The sequence below is a fragment of the Trachypithecus francoisi genome, unplaced genomic scaffold, assembly GCF_009764315.1.
Source record: "Trachypithecus francoisi isolate TF-2019V2 unplaced genomic scaffold, Tfra_2.0 Lachesis_group5, whole genome shotgun sequence".
Taxonomy (NCBI): Eukaryota; Metazoa; Chordata; class Mammalia; order Primates; family Cercopithecidae; genus Trachypithecus; species Trachypithecus francoisi.
In genome coordinates this window covers 132141820-132165220 of record NW_022681470.1, presented here as the reverse complement: position 1 = coordinate 132165220, position 23401 = coordinate 132141820, and the positions used below count along the sequence as shown (strand labels likewise).

Genomic DNA, 23401 nt, shown 5'->3' with positions numbered 1-23401 from the left:
CACTGAATTGTACCTTTTTTGTTTTGTTTTGTTTTGTTTTGTTTTGTTTGAGACAGGGTCTCACTCTGTCACCCAGGCTGGAGTGCAGTGGTACAATTATGGTTCACCGCAGCCTCAACTTCTTGGGCTCAAGTGATCCTCCCGCCTCGGCTTCTCAAAATGCTGGGATTGCAAGTGTGTAAACTGTACACTTTAAGAGGGTGAATTGTATGGTGTGTGAATGTATCTTAAAAAAGGAGGAATGGCTGGGCGCGGTGACTCACGACTGCAATCCCAGCACTTTGGGAGGCCGAGGTGGGCAGATCGCCTGAGGTCAGGAGTTTGAGACCAGTCTGGCCAACATGGTGAATCTCTGTCCCTAGCAAAAATACAAAAATTAGCCATACATGCGTGGTGGTGGGTGCCTCTAGTCCCAGCTACTCAGGAGGCTGAGGCAGAAGAATTGCTTGAACCCAGGAGGCGGGGTTGCAGTGAGCCGAGATCGCGCCACTGCACTCCAGCCTCCTGGGCGACAGAGTGAGATTCCGTCTAACAACAAAAAAAAAAAGGAATAAGGCTGGGCTCAGTGGCTCGTGCCTGTAATCTCAGCACTTTGGGAGGCTGAGACAGGAGGATTGCTTGAGCCCAGGAGTTCAAGACCAGTCTGGACAACATAGCAAGACTATCTCTACTTTAACTTTTTTTTTTTTTTTTAAAGAAAGAAATGAGTTAAAAAGAGAGAGAGAAAGAAATGGGCAGAGGGCAGAGTTGGAAGAAGGGGCTTCCTGGGCAGAAGGCTTGGCATCTGGGGCACAGATAATAAAGTATCAGGGGCCAGGCCAGGAGCTACCCTGAGTCCAAGGGTCATCTCCTGCAGCCCATGGTCCCCAGAAACCTCTGACACCTCAGTCCCATCCTGGCTCAAGGGCAGAGGCAGAGACAACATCTGTTTCTGACCAAACCCAGAGGCTACTGGAGAGATAGAGAAGGAAGGTACCTGGGGAGGTAAACTGAGGCAGCCTATCTCCCTGATATAGATGGGAGCTATGGAGAAGGGAAAAGATGGATCAGGAAAGACAGAGACAGAGGAGGGGAGGTGGGAAGAGGGGCAGGGGCTCTGGAGAGACTGCCTGACCACATCCATTTTATGGACCAGAAAACTGAGGCTCACAAGATGAATCACTCACTTCCAGCTGAACTGCAGCCAGAATAAACTCTGAACATCTCACCAGTCAGGCCCTGACTCTCCAGCTCCAGGACCCCACAACCTAAGAATAAAACCCTAGCCCATGCGTGCAGTGGCTCATGCCTGTGATCCCAGCACGTTGAGAGGCCAAGACATGAGGATCACTTGAGCCTAGGAGTAAGAGACCAGCCTGGGAAATACGGTGAAACTCTGTCTCTACAAATAATCAAATAAACTAAGCTAAGCGTGGTGGCACATGCCTGTGGTTCTAGCTACACAGGAGGCTAAGGAAGGAGACACAGTTGATCCTGAGAGGTCAAGGCAGCAGTGCGCTGTGGTCACGCCACTGCACTCCAGCCTGGGTGAGAGAACGAGACCCTATCTCAAAAGAAAAAAAACAACTCTGGCCCATATGTCCCCAGCCTCACGTGGGCTACAACCTCTTCCCCCATCCCTCACCATTCCCCACTAGCCACCTCAGGGCCTTTGCATTCCCTCTTCTGGTCCCTCTTTACCACCCTAGTCCAGCATTGCCTCCTCCAGGAAGCCTTCCCTCACTCCCTACTCCTCACATCCCCACTCGTCACTCTTACGGTTTCTCATGATTCTCCGTGTGATAATTAGATTAGTGTCTGCCTTCCCACCCAGCTAAGACTCCCTCATGATCAAGAAGATCCTGACTTGTGCAAGATGGGGCCTGTTATACAGTAGGCACTGAATGCTGACTTTTTTTTTTTTTGAGACAGGGTCTCACCTTGTCACCCAGGCTGGAGTCCAGTGGTGTGATCTCAGCTCACTGCAACCTTGACCTCTCCAGGCTCAGATGATTCTCCCGCTTCAGCCCTCAGCCTCCCAAGTAGCTGAGACTACGGGCGTGTGCCACCAAACCTGGTTAATTTTTGTATTTTCAGTAGAGATGGGGTTTCGCCAGGTTGGCCAGGCTGGCCTCGAACTCCTGAGCTTAAGCGATCAGCCCGCCTTGGCCTCCCAAAGTGCTGGGATTACAGGTGTGAGCCACCACGCCCGACCCTGATTTATTGAATGAATGAATGAAACTGAGCTGTGAAATGGGGACTAACATCATCCTGACCCCTGGAGCTGCTGGGAGAAGCTGAGGCATGGCTGCTCTGAGGAGCCCTGGAGTAATAGTTGTATAGCAGCCCTTGCTCAATATTTACCAGGCCAGGGCCCTGCTAAGCAAACTTGCTGAACCCATTGAGAAAAGGACTCCAAACCCCTTCCTATTTTATAGGTGGGCAAGCAGAGGCCCAGAAAGAACCTCCTGTTGGTCATTTTCTAGGGGCAGAAGAAGGACTCAAAGTGGCTTCATCAAAACAGGGATGAGGTGACTGAGGCCGGGTGTAGTGACTCATGCCTGTAATCTCAGCACTTTGGGAGGCCAAGGCAGGTGGATCATTTAAGCTCAACAGTTCGAGACCAGCCTGGGCAACACGGCAAAACCCCATCTCCACAAAAAATACAAAAAACTTAGCTGGGCATGGTAGCTTGAGCCTGAGGTTGAGGCTGGATGATCACTCGATCCCAGGAGGTGGAGGCTGCAGTGAGCCAAGATGGCGCTACTGCACTCCAGCCTGGGCAACAGAGTGAGACCCTGTCTCAAAAAATAAATAATAAATAAAAAATAAAATAAAATATCTATCTATTTATTTATCTATTTTTGAGACCAAGTCTTGCTCTGTCACCCAGGCTGGAGTGCAGTGGCACAATCTTGGCCACTGCAACCACCACCTTCCAGGTTCAAGCGATTCTCCCGCTTCAGCCTCCCAAGTAGCTGGGATTATAGGTGCTTGCACCACGCCCGGCTAATTTTTGTATTTTTAGTAGAGATGGGGTTTGCCATGTTGGCCAGGCTGGTCTCAAACTCCTGACCTCAGGTGATCCACCTGCCTTGGCCTCCCAAAGTGCTGGGATTACAGGCATGAGCCACTGCACCCAGTCTAAAATATTTATTTATTTATTTATATTTATATATTTTTTTGATATGGAGTCTCGCTCTGTCACCTAGGCTGGAGTGCAGTGGCGCCATCTCGGCTCACTGCAAGCTCCGCCTCCCGGGTTCACGCCATTCTCCTGCCTCAGCCTCCCAAGTAGCTGGCACTACAGGCGCCCACCACCACACCCAGCTAATGTTTGCATTTTTAGTAGAGACGGGGTTTCACCACGTTAGCCAGGATGGGCTCAATCTGGTGACCTCGTGATCCGCCTGCTTCGGCCTCCCAAAGTGCTGGGATTACAGGCATGAGCCACTGTGCCCAGTAAATATTTTTTAAAAAAGAGGAACCAGATGGAAAATATTGCATTTCAGGTAAGGCTGGATCCAGGAACCAATGCTTCATCTCGGTGCTGCTGTCCTCCCTGCAGTCTCCTCTCTCAGGCAGGCGTCCCCACGGTGGGAAGGAAAGAGGCTCCAAGCTCCAGGCTTCCCTCTGTCCAGCTCAGCCTCCCACTAGCGGAAGCAGGGTGCACATTTTCCCCATGCACTCTGGCAAAAGTCCCAGCTGCTGCACAATAAACATTGCCTGTCTCCTACTTCTCGCATCCAAGAGACTGTGCATAGGGGTGGGTTTGCAGCCAACTCCAGGGGCCTCCAGGGCTCACACCTGCAATCCCAGCACTTTGGGAGGCCAAGGCGGGTGGATCTTGAGGTCTGCAGTTCGAGACGAGCCTGGCCAACATGGTGAAACCCCATTTCTACTAAAAACACAAAAAAATTTTAGCTGGTCATGGTGGCGGGCACCTGTAATCCCAGCTACTTGGAAGGCTGCGGCAGGAGAATCACTTGAACCTGGGAGGCGGAGGTTGCAGTGAACCAAGATCGTGCCATTGCACTCCAGCTTGGGCAACAAGAGCGAAACTCCGTCTCAAAAAGAAAAAAAAAAAAAAAAGGAAGATAAATGCTCAAGGGAGGGCAAGCCTGGTGGAGGGAACGGTTTGAGCAGAAGCTGGGATGTGGCAGATCCGGAGCGGGGCGGGGGGCATCTGCAAAGCTCTGAGCACCCACTGTGTGGCTGGGACACGGGAGCCCAGGCCTCTGTTTCCCCATCTGGATGCATCCATGGGGAAACCGGGGTCCCCCCACCAAAGGGTCGGGGCCTGGGACTCTTGCCTCCTGGCCCTACTGGCTGCAAGAGGTCTCTCCCCGAGAGGTCTCACCCTTTTTTTGCCACAAAATTCAGTAGTTCTGGGTTTTAATTCCCCTCCTCTGAAACCGGAAAAGTCTGTTAGCAAACACTGTAGGAGGAGGCAGGGCGGCTCCGGCCGGGGAAACGCGCGCCGCTGTTGCCACCTGGTGGCCATGGGGGGAATCTGAGACTACCCGCTAATCGCCGGGACTGGGGTGGGATTTCAGGAGCCCCCCAACACCTCGGCTCAGACCGCAGTGGAGATCAGGGGGAGGCGGCTGCAGAGTGTGGGCAGAAAGAGGGAGGATTCAGGGTATGTAAGGGGGCAAGGATCCTGCTGTGAGTTGCTGGGCGTGAAGAGGAAGGAGCGTAGGGGCAAACCACGGTTCCTGTTACGGGAGTACCCGGCTGCTCCACTCCCCCTAGGCCGTCCCTTCCCCTGCTCAGTCCCAGCTTAGCAGGGTTCCCAGCTGTCATCCGGCTCTGTCTCCCCCAGATTAGGTGCTCCTGGAGGAGACCCAGAAGAAGAGATTAATAAATATATGTGGAATGAATGAATGAATGAATGAACTCAAAGGCTTGTGTTTTGAGATTTGGAGGACATTCAAGCTTCAAACGGGAAGAAATATCCAATAGGAGGCTCATTTACCATGATTTTGAACAGCTGTGTAAGGTCATTAGCATCACCCCCATTTTATAGGGGGGTGGGGATGGGATGGGAGGACTATCATTTTTTCCACACTGTTTACAGTCCCCTTCCCCCATAGGCCTGGATCCTCCGAGCTACAAGACCCCACAATGCTGCATGGAGCCCTTGAGTCCAGACTCCCCATGCAGTGCTCCTGGGGGTGGATGGCCAGCTCAGGGTCCGGGGATCTATCTGAGCCCCCTTTGCCCCCATTCCCAGTCTATTCTACTCCCGAACAGGTCAATGGCAGGGTCTGCTCCTGCTCCACGGACGCCAGGCCCAGCAGGGTGCAGCAGCTTCCATTTCATGGCGGCATCTAGGGTTCCCCCACAGGATGCGTGGCAACAGGTGCCGGGCAGAGAGGAGGCAGGTGCACTGGAGCCTGGAGGAGCTCTGGGTTATTTGGGTCCAAATTTGACTCCTGTGTGTGCTGCGTATCCTCAGGCGAGTCACTCACCCTCTCTGAGCCTCAGTGATCACATCTGTAAAATACAACAGTTATGGTTCCTTTCAGGGGGTGGTTGTGGGAATTTGGTAGGGAATCATGTGAGTGGATGGAATGGGCTGGGTATGCCATAAGTGCTTAATAACCAGCCGTTGTGATTGAGATAGTCGCTCTTCCTGTGTGTGTAAGACAAAGTGGATGTTCCCATTTCTCCCTCAAGCCTACAGGCCCTGGTCTCCAGGAGCGATGGACATCTAGCCCCCCACCCCCGGGCAGGGTTGCACCCCTGACCGTCTGGCCCATTGGGCCCCAGGACCTTGGCCTTGCACCTGTCTCCATCCTCCAAGGACAGCTGTGTATCGAGGGCCAGCTCAGGGGCACCCTCAGGTAGCTCTGTCTTCTCAAGAGGCTCAGTCCTCTCGCCTTTGTCCCAGGACATCTCCACCACCAGGGCCTCCTGCAGGGATGCCTCTTCCTGGAAGTCCACTGGGTTGATCCACTGCCAAGTCTGCAGAGGGAGGGTAGGGCCACAGCTGTGAGCAGAGTTCTACTTCCTATCCGCAGCAGGATGGAACGGACCAGGTCTCTGCTGGCTAAATTCTCTAAAATCCTGAGACCTGGATGGGCACACTGGCTCACACCTGTCATCCCCGCACTTTGGGAGGTTGAGGTGGGTGGATCACTTGAGGTCAGCAGTTTGAGACCAGCCTGGCAAACATGGCCAAACCCCATTGCTACTAAAAATACAAAAATTAGCTGAGCTTGGTTGTGCACACCTGTAATCCCAGCTACTTGGGAGGCTGAGGCAGGAGAATCATTTGAACCCAGGAGGCAGAGGTTGCAGTGAGCCGAGATGGCGCCATTGCACTCCAGGCTGGGTGACATTGCAAGACTCCACAGAAAAATAAATATATATATATATAGAGAGAGAGAGACCAATTTGAGGATGAACTCTGCCTCACTGACCCCCATTCAGCCCCTCTTAGGAAGAGCACTTCCCTCTCTCTTTGGGAAATTTCCCTCCCCTCTTTTCACAGATGGTGTGGCTGACAGTGCAGTGGCCCCACCTCAGCTCTAGCACTGGTCATGTGACCCTGGCCAGCCTACCCATCAGACCCTTCCCTAACTCTCTGGTTCCAGCCATAGGCTCAGAGAAGAGCCTGTGAACAAAGCTGGACCACTCAGTGATGGCCCTGAGACTTTTGCCCCAGTTAATGGGGAGAATGGACACCTTGCTTCCAATCAGAGAAGGCTCGGCATGCCTGGGGGAGAACCCTGAATGGGCAGCTCCGAGATAGACCCCAGTCGCTGGATTCAGCCATATCTAGAAGCCCACTCCCTTAGGATTTTTCCATCAGGTGCCCTTTATAATAAAGCCACTTTGAGTTCTGTTTCTAGTGCCAGGAAATGGACCTCTGCTTGCCTGTCTTTAAAATGGGAAGGGGTTTGGAGCCCTGGTTTTGGAGCCCTTACCTTGATGGATTGGGGGAGAATAAAATGAGCTAATGCGTGACCCTTGTCCAGCATGTGCACCCAATAAAAAGACTTAGGATTAGAAAAGGAGTCCTTACCTCCTTCCCTGCAGGGAACTGAATGGCGGAGCTGGCACAAGGTGTGGGCAGTGGCGGGCACAGGTGCCGTGTGGCCCTGAAGAGGAAAGGGGGATGGTGAGAGGAGCTGAGCTTTTTTTTTTTTTTGGAGATGGAGTCTCGCTCTGTTGCCCAGGCTAGAGTGCAGTGGCGCGATCTCAGCTCACTGCAACCTCTGCCTCCTAGGTTCAACTTATTCTCCTGCCTCAGCCTCCTGAGTAGCTGAGATTACAAATGCGTGCCACCACACCCGGCTAATTTTTGTATCTTTAGTAGAGACAGGTTTCGCCATGTTGGCCAGACTGGTGTCCAATTTGTGGCCTAAATCGATCTGCCCGCCTCAGCCCCACAAAGTGCTGGGATTACAGGCATGAGCCACTGCGCTCAGCTTGAAAGGAGCTTTCAATCAGACATGCCCACCAGTGTCACCGCCCCTTTCCATGGGAATGACCCAAGTACCCAAAACTTACTACCCTTCCCTAGAAATTTCTGCATAGGATCACTTGAGGTCAGGAGTTCAAGACCAGCCTGGCCAACATGGTGAAACCCTGTATATACTAAAAATACAAAAGAAATAGCTGGGTGTGACAGCACGCACCTGTAGTCCCAGCTACTTGGAAGGCTGAGGCATGAGAAATGGCTTGAACCCGGGAAGAGGAGGTTGTAGTGAGCCAAGATCGTGCCACTGCACTCTAGTCTGGGTGACAGAGTAAGACTCCACCTCAAAAAAGGAAACAACAAAAGAAAAGAAAAAAGAAAAAGAAATTTTGCATAAACTGCCCTCTTAATCTGTATGCAATTAAAAGTAAGTATAAATCTGACTGCAAAACCGCTCTCAGTGGCTACTCTCCGCCTACAGGGAAGCCCTGCTCTGCAGAGGCAGTCACGGAGCTATAATTGCTTCTTCAGTAAAGCTGTTTTCTTCTACCTCTGGCTTGCCCTTGAATTCTTTCCTAGGCAGAGCCAAGAACCCAATCAGTGGGCTAAGCTCCACTTTGGGGCTCCCCTGCCTGGCATCATTACCATCACTATGGTAACGGTAAGAGGTGTCAGTTACCTGTTCAGGCCAAGGTAGCCAAGGACGCCCACGAGAAGGATGCTCAGGAAGCTCCCCAGGGAGGCGAAGAAGATGAACCAATCAGAAACCTGCACTTCTGGGGTGGGAGAGCGTGGGTTGGCAGAGGGCTACCTCCTGCCTCTTCCTCAGGGAAGGAGCTGGGAGGGCCCGGTTTCTCCATGAACTTGCTGCTGACCCTGGTGCGCATGCCACAGGCTTCTCACTGGGAGACCACAGAACCCACCTGCCCGGTAGCTGTCAAGGAATAAAGGCCTGGCATGCAGGAAGTGTTCAAGACTCTGTAATTCCAGGCCGGGCACAGTGACTCACGCCTGTTATCCCAGCACTTTGGGAGGCCAAGGCGGGCAGATTACCTGAGGTCAGGAGTTCAAGACCAGCCTGACCAATATGGTGAAACCCATCTCTACTAAAAATACAAAAATTAGCTGGGCGTGGTGGCAGGCGCCTGTAATCCCAGCTACCTGGGAGGCTAAGACAGAAGAATCGCTTGAACCCGGGAGGCAGAGGTTTCAGTGAGCCGAGATCACATCATTGCACTCCAGCCTGGGCAACAAGAGAGAAAATCTGTCTCAAAAAAAAAAAAAAAAAAGACTGTAATTCCAAGAGCCTACACATAGGGCACTGTGGCTGCCCCTGGACCCAGGCCTGCCTGCCCCATACCAACTCTGACTCTTTTGTTCTCTGGCTTCCAGTTGGTTCTCTTGGAACTGAGAGGACACCGTGGCAGGTACAGGGATCATTTGATCTCTGAATCTCTTATAACCATGCACCCCAGACAACAGAGCCTGTGTTGTTCTCTTCCTTCTCCTCCTTCTCCTCCTCCCTCTTCTTCTCTTCCTCTTCCTCTCCTTCTTCTTTCTCCTTCTTCTTCTTCTTCTTTTTTTTTTTCTTGAGACAGGGTCTTGCTCCATTGCCCAGGCCAAAGTGCAGTGGTGTGGTCATGGCTCACTGCAACCTTGAACTCCTGGGCTCAAGCCATCCTCCCACCTCAGCCTCCTGAGTAGCTGAGACTACAGGTGTGTACCACCACACCCCACTATTTTTAAAATTTTTTTTGTAGAGATGAGGTCTCACCATGTTGCCCAGGCTGGTCTTGAACTCCTAGGCTCAAGCAGTCCTCCAGCCTCAGCCTACCAAAGTGCTGGGATTACAGGCGTGAGCCACCGCACTGGGCTTCACCTGCGTCCTCCTTCTTTTTTTTTTTTTTTGAGACGGAGTCTCACTCTGTCTCCCAAGCTGGAATGCAGTGGCCAGATCTCAGCTCACTGCAAGCTCCGCCTCCTGGGTTCATGCCATTCTCCTGCCTCAGCCTCCGGAGTAGCTGGGACTACAGGCGCCCGCCACCTCGCCCGGCTAGTTTTTTGTATTTTTTAGTAGAGACGGGGTTTCACCGTGTTAGCCAGGATGGTCTCAATCTCCTGACCTTGTGATCCGCCCGCCTCGGCCTCCCAAAGTGCTGGGATTACAGGCTTGAGCCACCGCGCCCGGCCTACCTCCTTATTTTTGCATTGATTTATTTCTCGCTCAATGAACAGATTCTTGCACCTCCCTCCTCCCCAAGAGCCCCCAGATACTTTGACACATCTACCCTCAATCCACGGTGTCAGACCAGGGAGGAGGGACAGTTGTAGACAAGGGCATGGCCAGAAGGAGGCAGAGAAGGCTTGCTGGAGGAGGGAACTTTTGAGCTGAGTTTTGAAGGATGAATAGGAGTTGGACCATGGGGAAACAAACATTCCAGGCAGGAGGGAGGGAAGGGCCTGTATGGGCAAGGCTCCTGGAGTGTGAGAGGAAGCTGCAAGAGAAGGCAGTGGGAGCAGGTTGAGCTGCTACTTTCTTCTGAGGGCGGTAGGGAGCCATGGAGGGAATGAGGGTGAGGAAAGGGCTGCTAAGATCATTATGGGAAGTGCAGTGCAAATAACTGGGTCCCACCCCCTCCACTCACTGATGCTGAAGCGCTGGGGCTGGCTCCAGGCACCCCTCAGCCACGCCGTGTCTGCTCGCACCTGCACTGTGTAGGCTACACCAGCCCGCAGGCCACTGAGGGTTACTTGAGTCTCTCTGGGCTGCACGGGATGCTCTGCAGTGGGAGAGGCAATCCTGAATCCTGGGACCCTTTTACTCCTCAGAGGCCAGGCTGGGCTACCACAGCCTGTGGGTGGGGTGGGGATTCATAGGCATTTTGCTAAAATCTCTTCTCTTAATGCACCCATTCAACTCAATATTTTTTTTTTTTTTTTTTTTTTGAGATGGAGTCTCACTCTGCTGCCCAGGCTGGAGTGCAATGGTGTGATCTCGGCTCACTGCAACCTCTGCCTCCCAGGTTCAAGCAGTTCTTATGCCTTAGCCTCCTGAGTAGCTGGGATGACAGGTGTCCACCACCACATCCAGCTAATTTTTTGTTTTTGTTTTTGTTTTTTTTTTTGAGACGGAGTCTCGCTCTGTCACCCAGGCTGGAGTGCAGTGGCCGGATCTCAGCTCACTGCAAGCTCCGCCTCCTGGGTTTATGCCATTCTCCTGCCTCAGCCTCCCGAGTAGCTGGGACTACAGGCGCCCGTCACCTCGCCCAGCTAGTTTTTTGTATTTTTTAGTAGAGACGGGGTTTCACCGTGTTAGCCAGGATGGTCTCGATCTCCTGACCTCATGATCCTCCCGTCTCGGCCTCCCAAAATGCTGGGATTACAGGCTTGAGCCACCGCACCCGGCAATTTTTTGTATTTTTAATACACATGAGGTTTCACCATGTTGGCCAACCTGGTCTTGAACTCCTGGCCTCAAGTGATCCGCTCACTTCGGCCTCCCAAAATGCTGGGATTACAGGCGTGAGCCACCGCGCCGATGACTTGTTGGATCTTTGGGCAGATGGATCTGAGGTTGGAGGCAGTATTGGACTCTGGAGGCAGGGCTTGGACACAGGACCAAATTGAGGACTAGGTAAAACAGGTCCTGGGCTTTCCATAAGACATGCCCATCAGTGCGCCATGTCAGTTTACCATTACCATGGCAACACCCAGAAATTACCACCCTGTCCATGGCAATGATCTCACAACCCGGTAGTTACCACCCTCATCCTAGATATTTCTGCATAAACTGACCTTTCATTTGCATATAATTAAAAGCGGGTATAAATATGAGAGGTAACTACCCTGCCTGTGGGGTGTTCCCGCTCTGCAAGGAGCAGGACTGCTGCTGCTGCTGTACATGGCCACTTCAGGAAAAGTTTCTAACACTACCGACGTGCGCTTGAACTCTTTCCTGGGGAAAGCCAAGAACCCTCCCAGCTAACCCCATTTTGTGGGCTTTCCTGTCCCTCATCAGATCCCCCCTCCAGGCCTCGGTTTCCTCATCTGTGGCATGGAGACAAGTCATCCCTGCTCGATGAGAGTCCAGCTGCTGCTACATGTGAGGGGCAGCCTCCCATGGATGAACCCAACACACCATAAGCACTTGGCTGGTGCCCACCCAGCCTTCTCCAGGGTCTGCAAGGGGTGATCAAGACCCTCAAGTTCAGCTGGGTGCAGTGGCTCACGACTAATCTCAGCACTTTGGGAGGCCAAGGTGGGAGGATAGTTTGAGGTCAGAAGTTTGAAACCAGCCTGGGCAAGGCCGGACATGGTGGCTCACACCTGTAATCCCAGTACTTTGGGAGGCCAAGGCGGGTGGTTCACCTGAGGTCAAGAGCTCGAGATCAGCCTGGTCAACATGGTGAAACCCCGTCTCTGCTAAAACTACAAAAATTAGCCAGGCATGGTGGCAGGTGCCTGTAATCCCAGCTACTTGGGAGGCTGAGGCAGGAGAATTGCCTGAACCCAGGAGGCGGAGGTTGCAGTGAGCTGAGATTGCGCCACTGCACTCCAGCCTGGGTGACAGAGCCTGACTCCCTCTCGAAAAGAAAAAGAGAAAAAACCCCAGCCTGGGCAATATAGCAAGACCTTGTTTCTACAAAAAATAAAATATTAACTGTGCACGGTGGTGTGTACCTCTGTTTCCAGCTACTAGGGAGGCTGAGGTGGGAGGATCGCTTGAGCCCAGGAGGTTGAGGCTGCAGTGAGCTATGATAGCACCACTGCACTCCAGCCTGGGCACAGAGTGAGTCCCTGGCTATAAAATTAAAAAAAAAAAAAAAAAAAAAGGCCAGGCGCGGTGGCTCACGTCTGTAATCCCAGCACTTTGGGAGGCCGAGACGGGTGGATCACGAGGTCAGGAGATCGAGACCATCCTGGCTAACATGGTGAAACCCTGTCTCTACTAAAAAATACAAAAAATTAGCCGGGCGTAGTGGCGGGCACCTGTAGTCCCAGTTACTCGGGAGCCTGAGGCAGGAGAATAGTGTAAACCTGGGAGGCGGAACTTGCAGTGAGCTGAGATCTGGCCACTGCACTCCAGCCTGGGCAACAGAGCGAGACTCTGTCTCAAAAAAATAAAAATTAAATTAAATTAAATTAAAAAACAAACAAACCCTGAAGTTTAATTCTCTTGTTTTTGTTTTTTGTTTGTTTTTGTTTTTGTTTTTTTGAGACAGAGTTCTCACTCTGTCACCCAGGCTGGAGTGCAGCGGTGCAATCTCGGCTCACTGCAATCTCCGCCTCCTGGGTTCAAGCGATTCTCCTGCCTCAGCCTCCCAAGTAGCTGGGATTACAGGCATGAACCACCATACCCAGCTAATTTTATATTTTCAGGAGAGACGGGGTTTCTCCAAGTTGGTCAGGCTGGTCTCCAACTCCTGACCTCAGCTGATCGACCCGCCTTGGCCTCCCAAAGTGCTGGGATTACGAGCACGAGCTACCGTGCCCGGCCAATTCTCTTGTTTTAAAGGTCTGATAACCAAGGCTCAGAGAGGGACAGCAAGGTGCCCAGGGTCACACAGCAAAGGAGATCTCAGGCTAGGATCCTCCCTTCTTACCTGAGCCACATCTGCACTGCCTCACGTACCTGACACCTGGTTGCTGTCTTCATCTTGGCAGCGGACAACATACTCCTTTAGGACGCCGGGACAGGTGCTCAGCAGGGATGGTGCCCAGTCCACAGACACTGAGTCCAAGCTATGATTCTTCACTGAGACATGGTGTGGTGTCCCAGCTGCTGAGGCTGCAACCAGTACCATTGTCATAGTAAACGCCAAGAGTGCTGGTCGAGGCCTGGCACAATGACTCACTCCTGTAATCCCAGTACTTTGGGAGGCCGAGGTGGGTGAGTCATTTGACGCCAGGAGTTCGAGACCAGCCTGGCCAATACGGCAAAACCCCTTCTCTACTAAAAATACTAAAATTAGCCAGGCATGGTGGTGGGCACCTGTAATCCCAGCTACTTAGGAGACTGAGTCAGGAGAATCACTTGAGCCCAGGAGGCAGAGGTTGCAGTGAGCCTGGATGGTACCACTGCATTCCAGTCTGGGCGACAGAGCAAGACCCTGTCTTAAAAAAAAAAAAAAAAGCCCACCACGGCGACTCATGCCTGTAATCCCAGGACTTTGGGAGGCCAAGGAGGGCAGCTCATTTAAGGTTAGGAGTTCGAGACCAGCCTGAGCAACATGGTGAAAGCCTGTTTCTACTAAAACTACAAAAATTAGCCGGGCGTGGTGGTGGGCGCCTGTAATCCCAGCTATTCGGGAGGCTGATTCAGGAGAATTGCTTGAACCCAGGAGGCAGAGGTTTCAGTGAGCCAAGATCGTACCACTGCATTCCAGCCTGGGCCAGAGAGTGAGACTCTGTCTCTTTTTTTTTTTTCTTTTTTCTTTTTTTTTTTTTGAGACTCGCTCTGTCGCCCAGGCTGGAGTGCAGTGGCCGGATCTCAGCTCACTGCAAGCTCCGCCTCCCGGGTCTACGCCATTCTCCTGCCTCAGCCTCCCGAGTAGCTGGGACTACAGGCGCCCGCCACCTCGCCCGGCTAGTTTTTTGTATTTTTTAGTAGAGACGGGGTTTCACCGGGTTAGCCAGGATGGTCTCGATCTCCTGACCTTGTGATCCGCCCGTCTTGGCCTCCCAAAGTGCTGGGATTACAGGCTTGAGCCACCGCGCCCGGCCGACTCTGTCTCAAAAAAAAAAAAAAGAAAAAAGAAAAGGAGTGCTGGTTGAGCACTTCCTGAATGCCCAGCTTCTCACTGTCCAGAGACGGGGGTAGCATTGGCCACAGAGTCAGGTGGGCTGGGTTTTAATTCTGGTTCTGCCACTCAGTCACTGTCATTTTCCTTCCCTGGACCTCAGTTTTCTTATCCATAAAATGGACAATGCCGTCCGGGCGCAGCTGCTCACACCTGTAATCCCAGCACTTTGGGAGGCCAAGGCAGGTGGATCACGAGATTAGGAGTTTGAGACCAGCCTGGCCAACATGCTGAAACCCTGTCTCTACTAAAGATACAAAAAATTAGCTAGGCATGGTAGCGCACATCTGTAATCCCAACTACTCAGGAGGCTGAGGCAGGAGAATTGCTTGAACACGGGAGGCGGAGGTTGTAGTGAGCCAAGATTATGCCACCATTGCACTCCAGCCTGGGCAACATGGCAAGATGCTGTCTCAAAAAAAAAAGGACAACGCTGTTAAGCCAGACAGAATGGCTCACACCTGTGATCTCAGCACTTTGGGAGGCTGAGGCTGGTGGATCTCTTGAACCCAGGAGTTCAAGACCAGAAGACCAGCCTGGGCAACATAGCGAGACCCAGTCTCTACAGAAAGAAAAAAATTTGCCATCCATGGTGGCATATGCCTGTAGTCCCAACTACTCAGGAGGCTGAGGTGGGAAGATCACTTGATCCCAGGAGTTCGAGGCTGCAGTGAGCTATGATTGTGCCACTGCATTCCAGCCTAGGAAATAGAGCAAGACTCTGTCTCCAAAAAAAGAAAAATATGAACAATGCCACTCAGAACGTCTTTGCTGTCCACTGAGCTGACCTCCATATGTCTGGCCTGACGTGCTGCAGGTGCCTCTAAATGCTCGTTTTCTTCTCCTGACACTGAAAGTTCCTGCTGAATCCTCCATAGAGATAAACCTGCAGATGGCTGAGTGCAGCGGCTCACACCTGTAATCCCAGCACTTCAGGAGACCAAGGTGGGAGGGTTGCTTTAGTCCAGGAGTTTGAGACCAACTTGGGCAACACAGTGAGACCCTGTCTCTATTTTATTTTATTTATTTATTTTGAGACAGATTCTTGCTCTGTCGCCCAGGCTGGAGTACAGTGGCACGATTTCGGCTCACTGCAACCTCTGCCTCGTGGGTTCAAGCAACTCTCCTGCCTCAGCCTCCCGAGAAGCTGGGATTACAGGCATCCACCACCACACCTGGCTAATTTTTGTATGTTTAGTAGAGATAGTGTTTCACCATGTTGGCCAGGCTGGTTTCAAACTCCTGACCTCAGGTGATCCACCCACCTTGGCCTCCCAAAGTGCTGGGATTACATGTGTGAGTCACCACGCCCAGCCTCTATTTTTTAAAAATTATTTAAAAAGAAAAAATAATGTAAATCTGCAGGTTTGGGTACTTACCATTGCCCCCAAAGTGGTAGGTGGACAGGACCGTAGACCACAAGGTGAGCTTCTTTGGGTGCGCAGAGGCAAAGATGGTAATGTGATAACACTTTTCCTGCCCCATTGCCCCAGACTCTCGACTCCAGCTATAGGTTGCTGGAAGGATAAGCAAAGGCCAGGCCATTCAGTAGATTGTGTTCCCACCTCTGCAGCTTTGCACTGGCTGTGCCATCTGCCGGGAACCCCCAGAAAACTCCTACTCATGCTTCAAAGCCCTTGCACCAATATCCCCTCCTCCAGGATCTCCTCTCTATGCAATGCACCCAACCCCATCCCCATCCTCCTCTAACCCAGCCCTTACTCCATGGAACCAGGGCTTCTTTTTCTTTTTCTTTTTTTTTTTTTTTTGAGGCGGAGTTTTGCTCTGTTACCCAGGCTTGAGTACAATAGCGCCATCTTGACTCACTGCAATCTCCACCTCCCGGGTTCAAGGTATTCTCCTGCCTCAGCCTCCTGAGCAGCTGGGATTACAGATGTGCACCACCATGCCTGCCTAATTTTTATATTTTTAGTAGAGACAGGGTTTCTCCATGTTGGCCAGGCTGGTCTTGAACTCCTGACCTCAGGTGATCCACCTGCCTCAGCCTCCCAAAGTGCTGGGATTATAGGCGTTAGCCACCTTGCCAGGCCGATGGGGTCAGGGGTTCCGTGTCCAGTTCTGTCTCCTCGGGCTGTGAATTCCTCAAGGAACAGGCTGAGGTTGGGGCTTTCTGGGGCTCTGGCAAGGCCCAGAGCAGGAAGCAGGAGAATGAGAGTCTACCTGAGACTCACAGTCCCCCCCTTTCCCTAAAGACTCCTCATTAATTTGCCACCAGCATCTCACGAACTGCCACCTTCCCTGGCGCAGTTGAATATTTAACAAACATCTTAGGATGTGAGATTCATTACCTACAGGTGTGCGATCTGCCTGGAACTGAGCTCAGGATGCCAGCAGGAGGTTCCAGACCCATATGGGTGAGAGGCTCCGAACCTCACCCTGTCCCTACCTCTGTATGACCTGTATGACCCTACCTCGAGTAAGCAGCAACACCTCTCTGGGCTTAGACACCGGCTATGTGCCTTCCCTGCAGGTTTGAACCCACCAGGAGCTAAAAGGGAGGGCACAGAGGAGGAGCAGAGGCAGGCCGTTCTAGGCCATTACCCATTCCAGCCGGATCCGGGTCTTGAGGCGCCGTCAGGTTGCAGGTGGCAAGGCTTCCGTCTTGGCCCACGGGCTGCCATTCAATGCAGTACGTCGTGCTCTGAGACCGGGCTGGCCAATACACAGTGGTTCCGTTGGTTCCGATGCTGATATTCAGAGCCACTGGTTCTGGAAGGAGAGGGGAGAGACCCATCAGACAGTTGCCGTCCCTCTCCCCAGCCCCCTTCTCTGGCTCCTGCAGCCTCTCTCCCACCCTTTCGTCTATACCTCTGACCCTACAGGCCAGGGGTGTCTGTGTTTGGCTGTTTCCCTGCACTGGAGGCTGCCTAGGGAGCCAGGCACAAAGTGGGTAGCAGATGGCATTTGGTTTTTTTTTGTTTTTTTTCTTTGGAGACAGAGTCTTGCTCTGTCGCCCAGGCTGGAGTGCAGTGGCATGATCTTGGCTCCCTGCAACCTCCTCCTCCCGGGTTCAAACGACTCTCCTGCCTCAGCCTCCCGAGTAGCTGGGACTACAGGCACGTGCCACCCATGCCCGGCTAATTTTTTTTTGGTGGAGGCGAGGTTTCACCGTGTGCCCAGGCTGGTCTCAAACTCCTGACCTCCAGTGATCCACCTGCCTTGGCCTCCCAAAGTTCTGGGATACAGGCGTGATCCGCCGCATCCAGTCAGCAGATGGTGTTTGAATGAGCTGAGTCCTCCTCCAGCCTAACTGCTGTCTCCTTACCAGGATATTCACCATGAGGGCTTCCTGTACTGCCATTACACCCACCTCCAGCCTTGTAGGCGTCTCCGGCTGCGGCAGATACCTGGCCGCCCACTGCTTGCCTCGCCTGGGCGGAGAGTGAGATGCAAGACCAGGCCTCCCCGGCCTGACTGGCCCCACTGGTGATTTCATGCCAAACTCAGAAGCACGAGCACACACCCACTCAGTCCCTGGGCAAATCTCTCCCACTCCCTCCCGCCAGGGTGTCTGCACGAATGTCAGAGATGGATACTGCTTGCAATTCTGGGGATAGCAACAGCCATTTATTGAGTACCGACTGCATGTGCCAAGCCAATGCTGAGAATTTTACAGGCACCATTTCACTATGATATGGGACCAGGCTGGGTGTGGCGGCTCACACCTGTAATCCTAGCACTTTGGGAGGTGGAGATGGGTGGATCACTTGAGCCCAAGAGTTCGAGACCAGCCTGGGCAACATAGGGAGACCCGTCTCTACAAAAAATAAAAATTAAAAATTAACCAGGTGTGGTGGTGCACGTCTATAGTCCCAGCTACTCCGGAGGCTAAGGCAGAAGGATCACTTGAGTCTGGGAGTTCAAGGCTGCAGTGAGCCATGATTGCACTCCAGTCTGCCAACAGACTGAGAACCTAGCTCAAAAATAATAATAGTATGTCGGTCACGGTGGCTCACACCTGTAATCTCAGCACTTTGAGAGGCTGAGGCAGGTGGATCACCTGAGGGCAGGTGTTTGAGACCAGCCTGGGCAACATGGTGAAACTCCATCTCTACTTTTTAATACAAAAATTAGGCTGGCATGGTGGCTCACGCCTGTAGTCCCAATGCTTTGGGAGGCCAAGGCAGGCGGATCACCTGAGGTCAGGAGTTCGAGACCAGCCTGGCCAACGTGGTGAAACCCCATCTCTACTAAAAATGATCCACCTGCCTTGGCCTCCCAAAGCATGGGGATTACAGGCATGAGCCACTGCACTCGGCTGATTACTGAATTTTTGATATACCCCTAAATTAGGCACTGCTTTAAAATTTTCTGCTTCACTCCTCTCACCCTGGTCTAGCTGAGGCTCAGAGTAGGTGCTCAGCTCTGAGGGGCCCTCATACCGCCCTCCCCACCCAGAGGAGGCACCTGTGTGGGTGTCAGCAGGAATGTGCCACGTCTGGTTTGGGCCAGGACCAAATCGGTTCGAGGAGATGACAGCCACGTTGTAGGCAGCACCCGAGAGATAGGGCATTTTCTCCAGGGGCAAGGTCCTGGTGGCCTTGGCCTTACACGGGCAGGACAGCATGTGGAGCTGCAGTTGGTAGGTGACCTCAGCTCCGTGCGCTGGCCCTTGACAGCCTTCTGGAAGCTCCAGCTGGGTTGGCTGTCAGGAGTATGAAAGACAGCTCGTGGGGACCTGATCACATTCATCATCCCATAGGGAGACAGCAGAACACAGCCTATGAGGACAGACTTGGCCAAAGGCCAGAGTCGATAACATGCATCAAAAATTTAAAAAATAATAAACCTCAATGCTGGCAAAGTGGACAGCCATTCACCGCCAGCACACATCTAGTTTGGGGGAAGCGGGAAATTGACAAAACCCACTGACATTCAGGAAAAAAAATGTTTCCATCTTTAACCCAGTTACCTCAAGCAGAACATTTTTCCTTAGGAAAGGAATTTGAGTTAGAGGAACATAGGAAGTAAAGGATTTTTGCTACAGCCTTATAGTAACAGCCCATTAGGGACCTGGCTAAGACGACTATGGTAAAGCCAATGAGTGGAATATTTGCCAGTTTTGTCTCAACAGAAATAGTCCCTCTGTGCCTCAGTTTCCCTCTCTGTAAAATGGGGCTAATCAGAATGCACTTAATGGGTTGTTTTGGGACTTTTTTTTTTTTTTGAGACAGAGTCTCACTCTGTCGCCCAGGCTGGAGTGCAGTGGCGCAATCTCAGCTCACTGCAAGCTCCACCGCCTCCCGGGTTCACGCCATTCTCCTGCCTCAGCCTCCCAAAAAGCTGGGACTACAGGCGCCCGCCACCCCGCCCGGCTAATTTTTTTTTTGTATTTTTAGTAGAGAAGGGGTTTCACCGTGTTAGCCAGGATGGTCTCGATCTCCTGACCTCGTGATCCACCCGCCTCGGCCTCCCAAAATGCTGAGATTACAGGCGTGAGCCACCGCACCGGCCTATTTTGGGACTTAAAGCAATAACCTGCTACCCAGGCAAATGCAGTCATCATTGTCTCCTTCCTGGCCTTCTGGCTTCTGTGCAATTCCCACACACTCTGTTTCTCACACAGGAGCCAGGGAAAGCCTGTGAACATCTGAGTCCAGTCATGTCCCTCCCCTGCTCACACACACTCCGTGGCTCCCTATGACCTTTGGAGTTAAACCCACAATCTGCCCACTTACTGCCACCTCTACTTCTCTCCTCCCTCCATCTCCCACTTGCTCATCGGCCTCCAGCCTTTTGCCTCCTGCTCCCCATCCCAGGCCACCCCACAGCCCTGTGACAGCCCCGTTACCTGCTCTTTCAGGGTCAGCCGCCTCCTCCCATCCCGGCCCAGCTGCTCCACTGAGAATCTCACCTGAGGCTGTGGGGGGTTTTCTGCAATCAGAACCAAACCAACCAGATGAATTGGGAGGAAAGACTGATGGATGTTTTCTTTGTAAATGATGGATTCTCCACATTCACAAAGTGAAAATCCCTTGCTGCCCCAAATTGCAGAAAAGAGAAAAAACTGGAGGAAGAAAAATTAACACCGCTCGCATCCCCAGGGATAACTGCCACCTGTAATTTTATGTTGTCTAAGGTTTGTTGTTTGTTTGTTTTTTCGTTTGTTTTCTACCGCCCAGGCTGGGGTGCAATGATGCGATCCTGGCTCACTGCAACCTCTGCCTCCCGGTTTCAAGCGATTCTCCTGCTTCAGCCTTCCGAGTAACTGGGACTACAGGCGTGCACCATCACGCCTGGCTAATTTTTTTATTTTTAGTAGAGATGGGGTTTCACCATGTTGGTCAGGCTGTTCTCGAACTCCTGACCTTGTGATCTGCTTGCCTCGGCCTCCCAAACTGCTGGAATTACAAGCATGAGCCACCTCGCCTGGCCTCTAAGTTTCTCTTTGAATGCAAATGTATTTCTCTGCAGGGTTTTGTTGTTGTTGCTGTTGTTTTATAGACTAGAGACAGGGTCTCCTTTTGATTCCCAGGCTTGTCTCAAACTCCTGGCCTCAAACAACCCTCAGGCCTCAACTTCCCAAAGTGCTAGGATTACAGGCATAAACCACAGCACTAGGTCTTTCTGCATGATTTGAAACCCTCCCACTCATTTCCCTGTTACCCAGGGTCAGGGCAGCAGCCATTTAGTACACCCTGCCACCTGTAGGTGACATTGTCCTTGAGACACTGTGAGGTTCAGCCTGATGATTCTCACTTGATAAAGCTCTGTAGTGGGCGGAGTGCAGTGGCTCACGCCTGGAATTCCAGCACTTTGTGAGACCAAGGCGGGACGATCACTTGAGGCCAGGAGTTCGAGACCAGCCGGGCCAACATGGTTAAACCCCATCTCTACTAAAAATAAAAAAAAATTAGCTGGGTGAGGGTGCGGTCACCTGTAGTCCTACCTGGGAGGCTAAGGCAGGAGAATCACTTGAACCTGGGAGGCAGACGTTGCAGTGAACCAAGATTGCACCACTGCACTCCAGCCTGGGTGACAGAGCAAGACACTGTCTTAAAACAAAACAAAATCGGCCGGGCGCGGTGGCTCAAGCCTGTAATCCCAGCACTTTGGGAGGCCGAGACGGGCAGATCACGAGGTCAGGAGATCGAGACCATCCTGGCTAACACTGTGAAACCCCGTCTCTACTAAAAATACAAAAAACTAGCCGGGCGAGGTGGCGGCGCCTGTAATCCCAGCTACTCGGGAGGCTGAGGCAGGAGAATGGCGTAAACCCGGGAGGCGGAGCTTACAGTGAGCTGAGATCTGGCCACTGCACTCCAGCCTGGGTGACAGAGCGAGACTCCGTCTCAAAAACAAAACAAAACAAAACAAAACAAAAAACCCTAAAGTGAGTGCAGCAAGACCAGATGCCACATTGTCAGGGTTTGAGCACCCATTTCTCCCTCTGCCTTATTTCTAACACTTACCACCTTGTTTCTAATACCTGCTGCCTTATTTCTTTTTCCATCTTATTTTATTATTATTATTATTATTTTACTTTTTGAGACAGTCTGGCCCTTTCGCCCAGGCTGGAGTGCAGTGGCGTGATCTCCGATCAATGCAACTCCCAACTCCAGGGTTCAAGCGATTCTCCTGCCTCAGCCTCCCAAGTAGCTGGGATTACAGGCTCCCACCACCATCCCCAGCTAACTTTTGTATTTTTAGTAGAGAAGGGGTTTCACCGTGTTAGTCAGGCTGGTCTCGAACTCCTTACCTCAAGTGATCCGCCTGCCTCAGCCTCCCAAAGTGCTGGGATTACAGGCATCAGCCACCACGCCCGGCCCCATTTTATTTTATTTTTTAGAGATGGGGTCTCACTACGTTGCCCAGGCTGGTCTCAAATCACTGGCCTCAAGTGATCCTCCCGCCTCAGCCTTCTGAGCAGCTCAAACTACAGGGGTGCACCACCACCTCCAGCTGCTGCCTTATTTCTAACGCTTGCCCCTGTTCCTGTGCCCGGAGTGATCTTACCAGGGGGAACACACACAGGGCTGCTCCACTTGCTCCAGGAACTCCCCTGGCTCCCCAGCCGCCGCCGTCGGAGCTGGAATTCCTGGGCCACATTCATCTCCAGGGGACAGAGGCAGGACTCTGGGGAGAAGCAGATCAAACATCAGGCTGTAAGAATTGTCCAGGACTTGGCACCAGTCACTTAGCCATCATGCACGTATCGAGCTCCAACTGTGTACAGAGCCATGTGCTGGGTCCTGGGGGCTCAGCAGAAGCAGGCCAGGCCCTGTCCTCTTAGGGCCTCCAGGATCACCCACATCCATCCCTGTCCTCAGTTCAAGTCCCGGTCATGGCCATCCCTTGGGTCATGACCTTGGCCAAAGGCTTCTTACCCCCTCCAAGTCTTGATTTGTTTCCCCACCTGGAATATGGAAATAATCCAATACTGAACTATGGGGCAGAGTAAGAGGCATACAAAAAATTCAGCATTGGACCTGGCATACAGTAGGCGCTCAATTAATGCCAACTTGTTGCAGCTGTTGTTGTCATTACTATTATTATTCTCACCAGTGTCATCATCCTGAGGTCCGCAGTCACCCTAGAATAAGAACGTATTCATTCTTTTGCGTTTTAATGCTGAAAAATATTTGCTGTTTTACAATTATTTATTTATTTACTTATTTATCTGAGACAGGGTCTCACTCTGTCATCTAGACTGGAGTGCAGTGGCATAATTATGGCTCACTGAAGCCTCAATCTCCCAGGGCTCAGTGATCCTCCTGCCTCAGCCTCCTGAGTAGTTGGGACTACAGGCACGCACCATCACACCTGGCTAATTTTTGCATTTTTGGTAGAGACAGGGTTTCACCATGTTGCCCAGGCTGGTCTCAAACTCCTGGCCTCAAGCAATCCCACCCCAACTCGGCCTCCCAAAGTGCTGGGATTACAGGTGTGAGCCACCGCACCTGGCTAAATTTTTTTAAATTAAGACTATAGGCCGGGCGCGGTGGCTCAAGCCTGTAATCCCAGCACTTTGGGAGCTGAGACGGGCGGATCACGAGGTCAGGAGATCGAGACCATCCTGGCTCATACGTGAAACCCCATCTCTACTAAAAATACAAAAAACTAGCCGGCGATGAGGCGGGCGCCTGTAGTCCCAGCTACTCGGGAGGCTGAGGCAGGAGAATGGCGTAAACCCGGGAGCGGAGCTTGCAGTGAGCTGAGATCCGGCCACTGC

The 23401-nt window shown here is 52.2% G+C and overlaps 1 protein-coding gene across 11 annotated transcripts in view; it reads right to left on the bottom strand.

The window, feature by feature from the left end:
• Positions 1 to 4874: 4874 nt before the first annotated feature.
• IL12RB1 (interleukin 12 receptor subunit beta 1) overlaps positions 4875 to 23401 on the bottom strand; it is a 28544-nt gene continuing 10017 nt past the window's right edge. The window contains exons 6-17 of one of the 11 annotated variants that reach the window (XM_033196670.1): positions 22732 to 22762; positions 22186 to 22305; positions 20021 to 20103; positions 18637 to 18874; positions 16771 to 16938; positions 15588 to 15725; positions 13041 to 13196; positions 10054 to 10188; positions 8088 to 8184; positions 7013 to 7088; positions 5758 to 5949; positions 4875 to 5478 (exon numbers count right to left, since the gene is read on the bottom strand). In XM_033196670.1, coding sequence (XP_033052561.1) covers positions 5473 to 5478; positions 5758 to 5949; positions 7013 to 7088; positions 8088 to 8184; positions 10054 to 10188; positions 13041 to 13196; positions 15588 to 15725; positions 16771 to 16938; positions 18637 to 18874; positions 20021 to 20103; positions 22186 to 22305; positions 22732 to 22762 — 1440 coding nt within the window. In that variant the 3' untranslated portion in view covers positions 4875 to 5472. Of the gene's footprint in view, positions 5479 to 5517; positions 5950 to 7012; positions 7089 to 8087; positions 8185 to 9183; positions 9295 to 9601; positions 9904 to 10053; positions 10189 to 13040; positions 13197 to 15587; positions 15726 to 16770; positions 16939 to 18636; positions 18875 to 20020; positions 20104 to 22185; positions 22306 to 22731; positions 22763 to 23401 lie in introns of those variants that run through there. The other 10 variants (XM_033196671.1, XM_033196676.1, XM_033196674.1 and 7 more) reach the window with 10 other exon arrangements.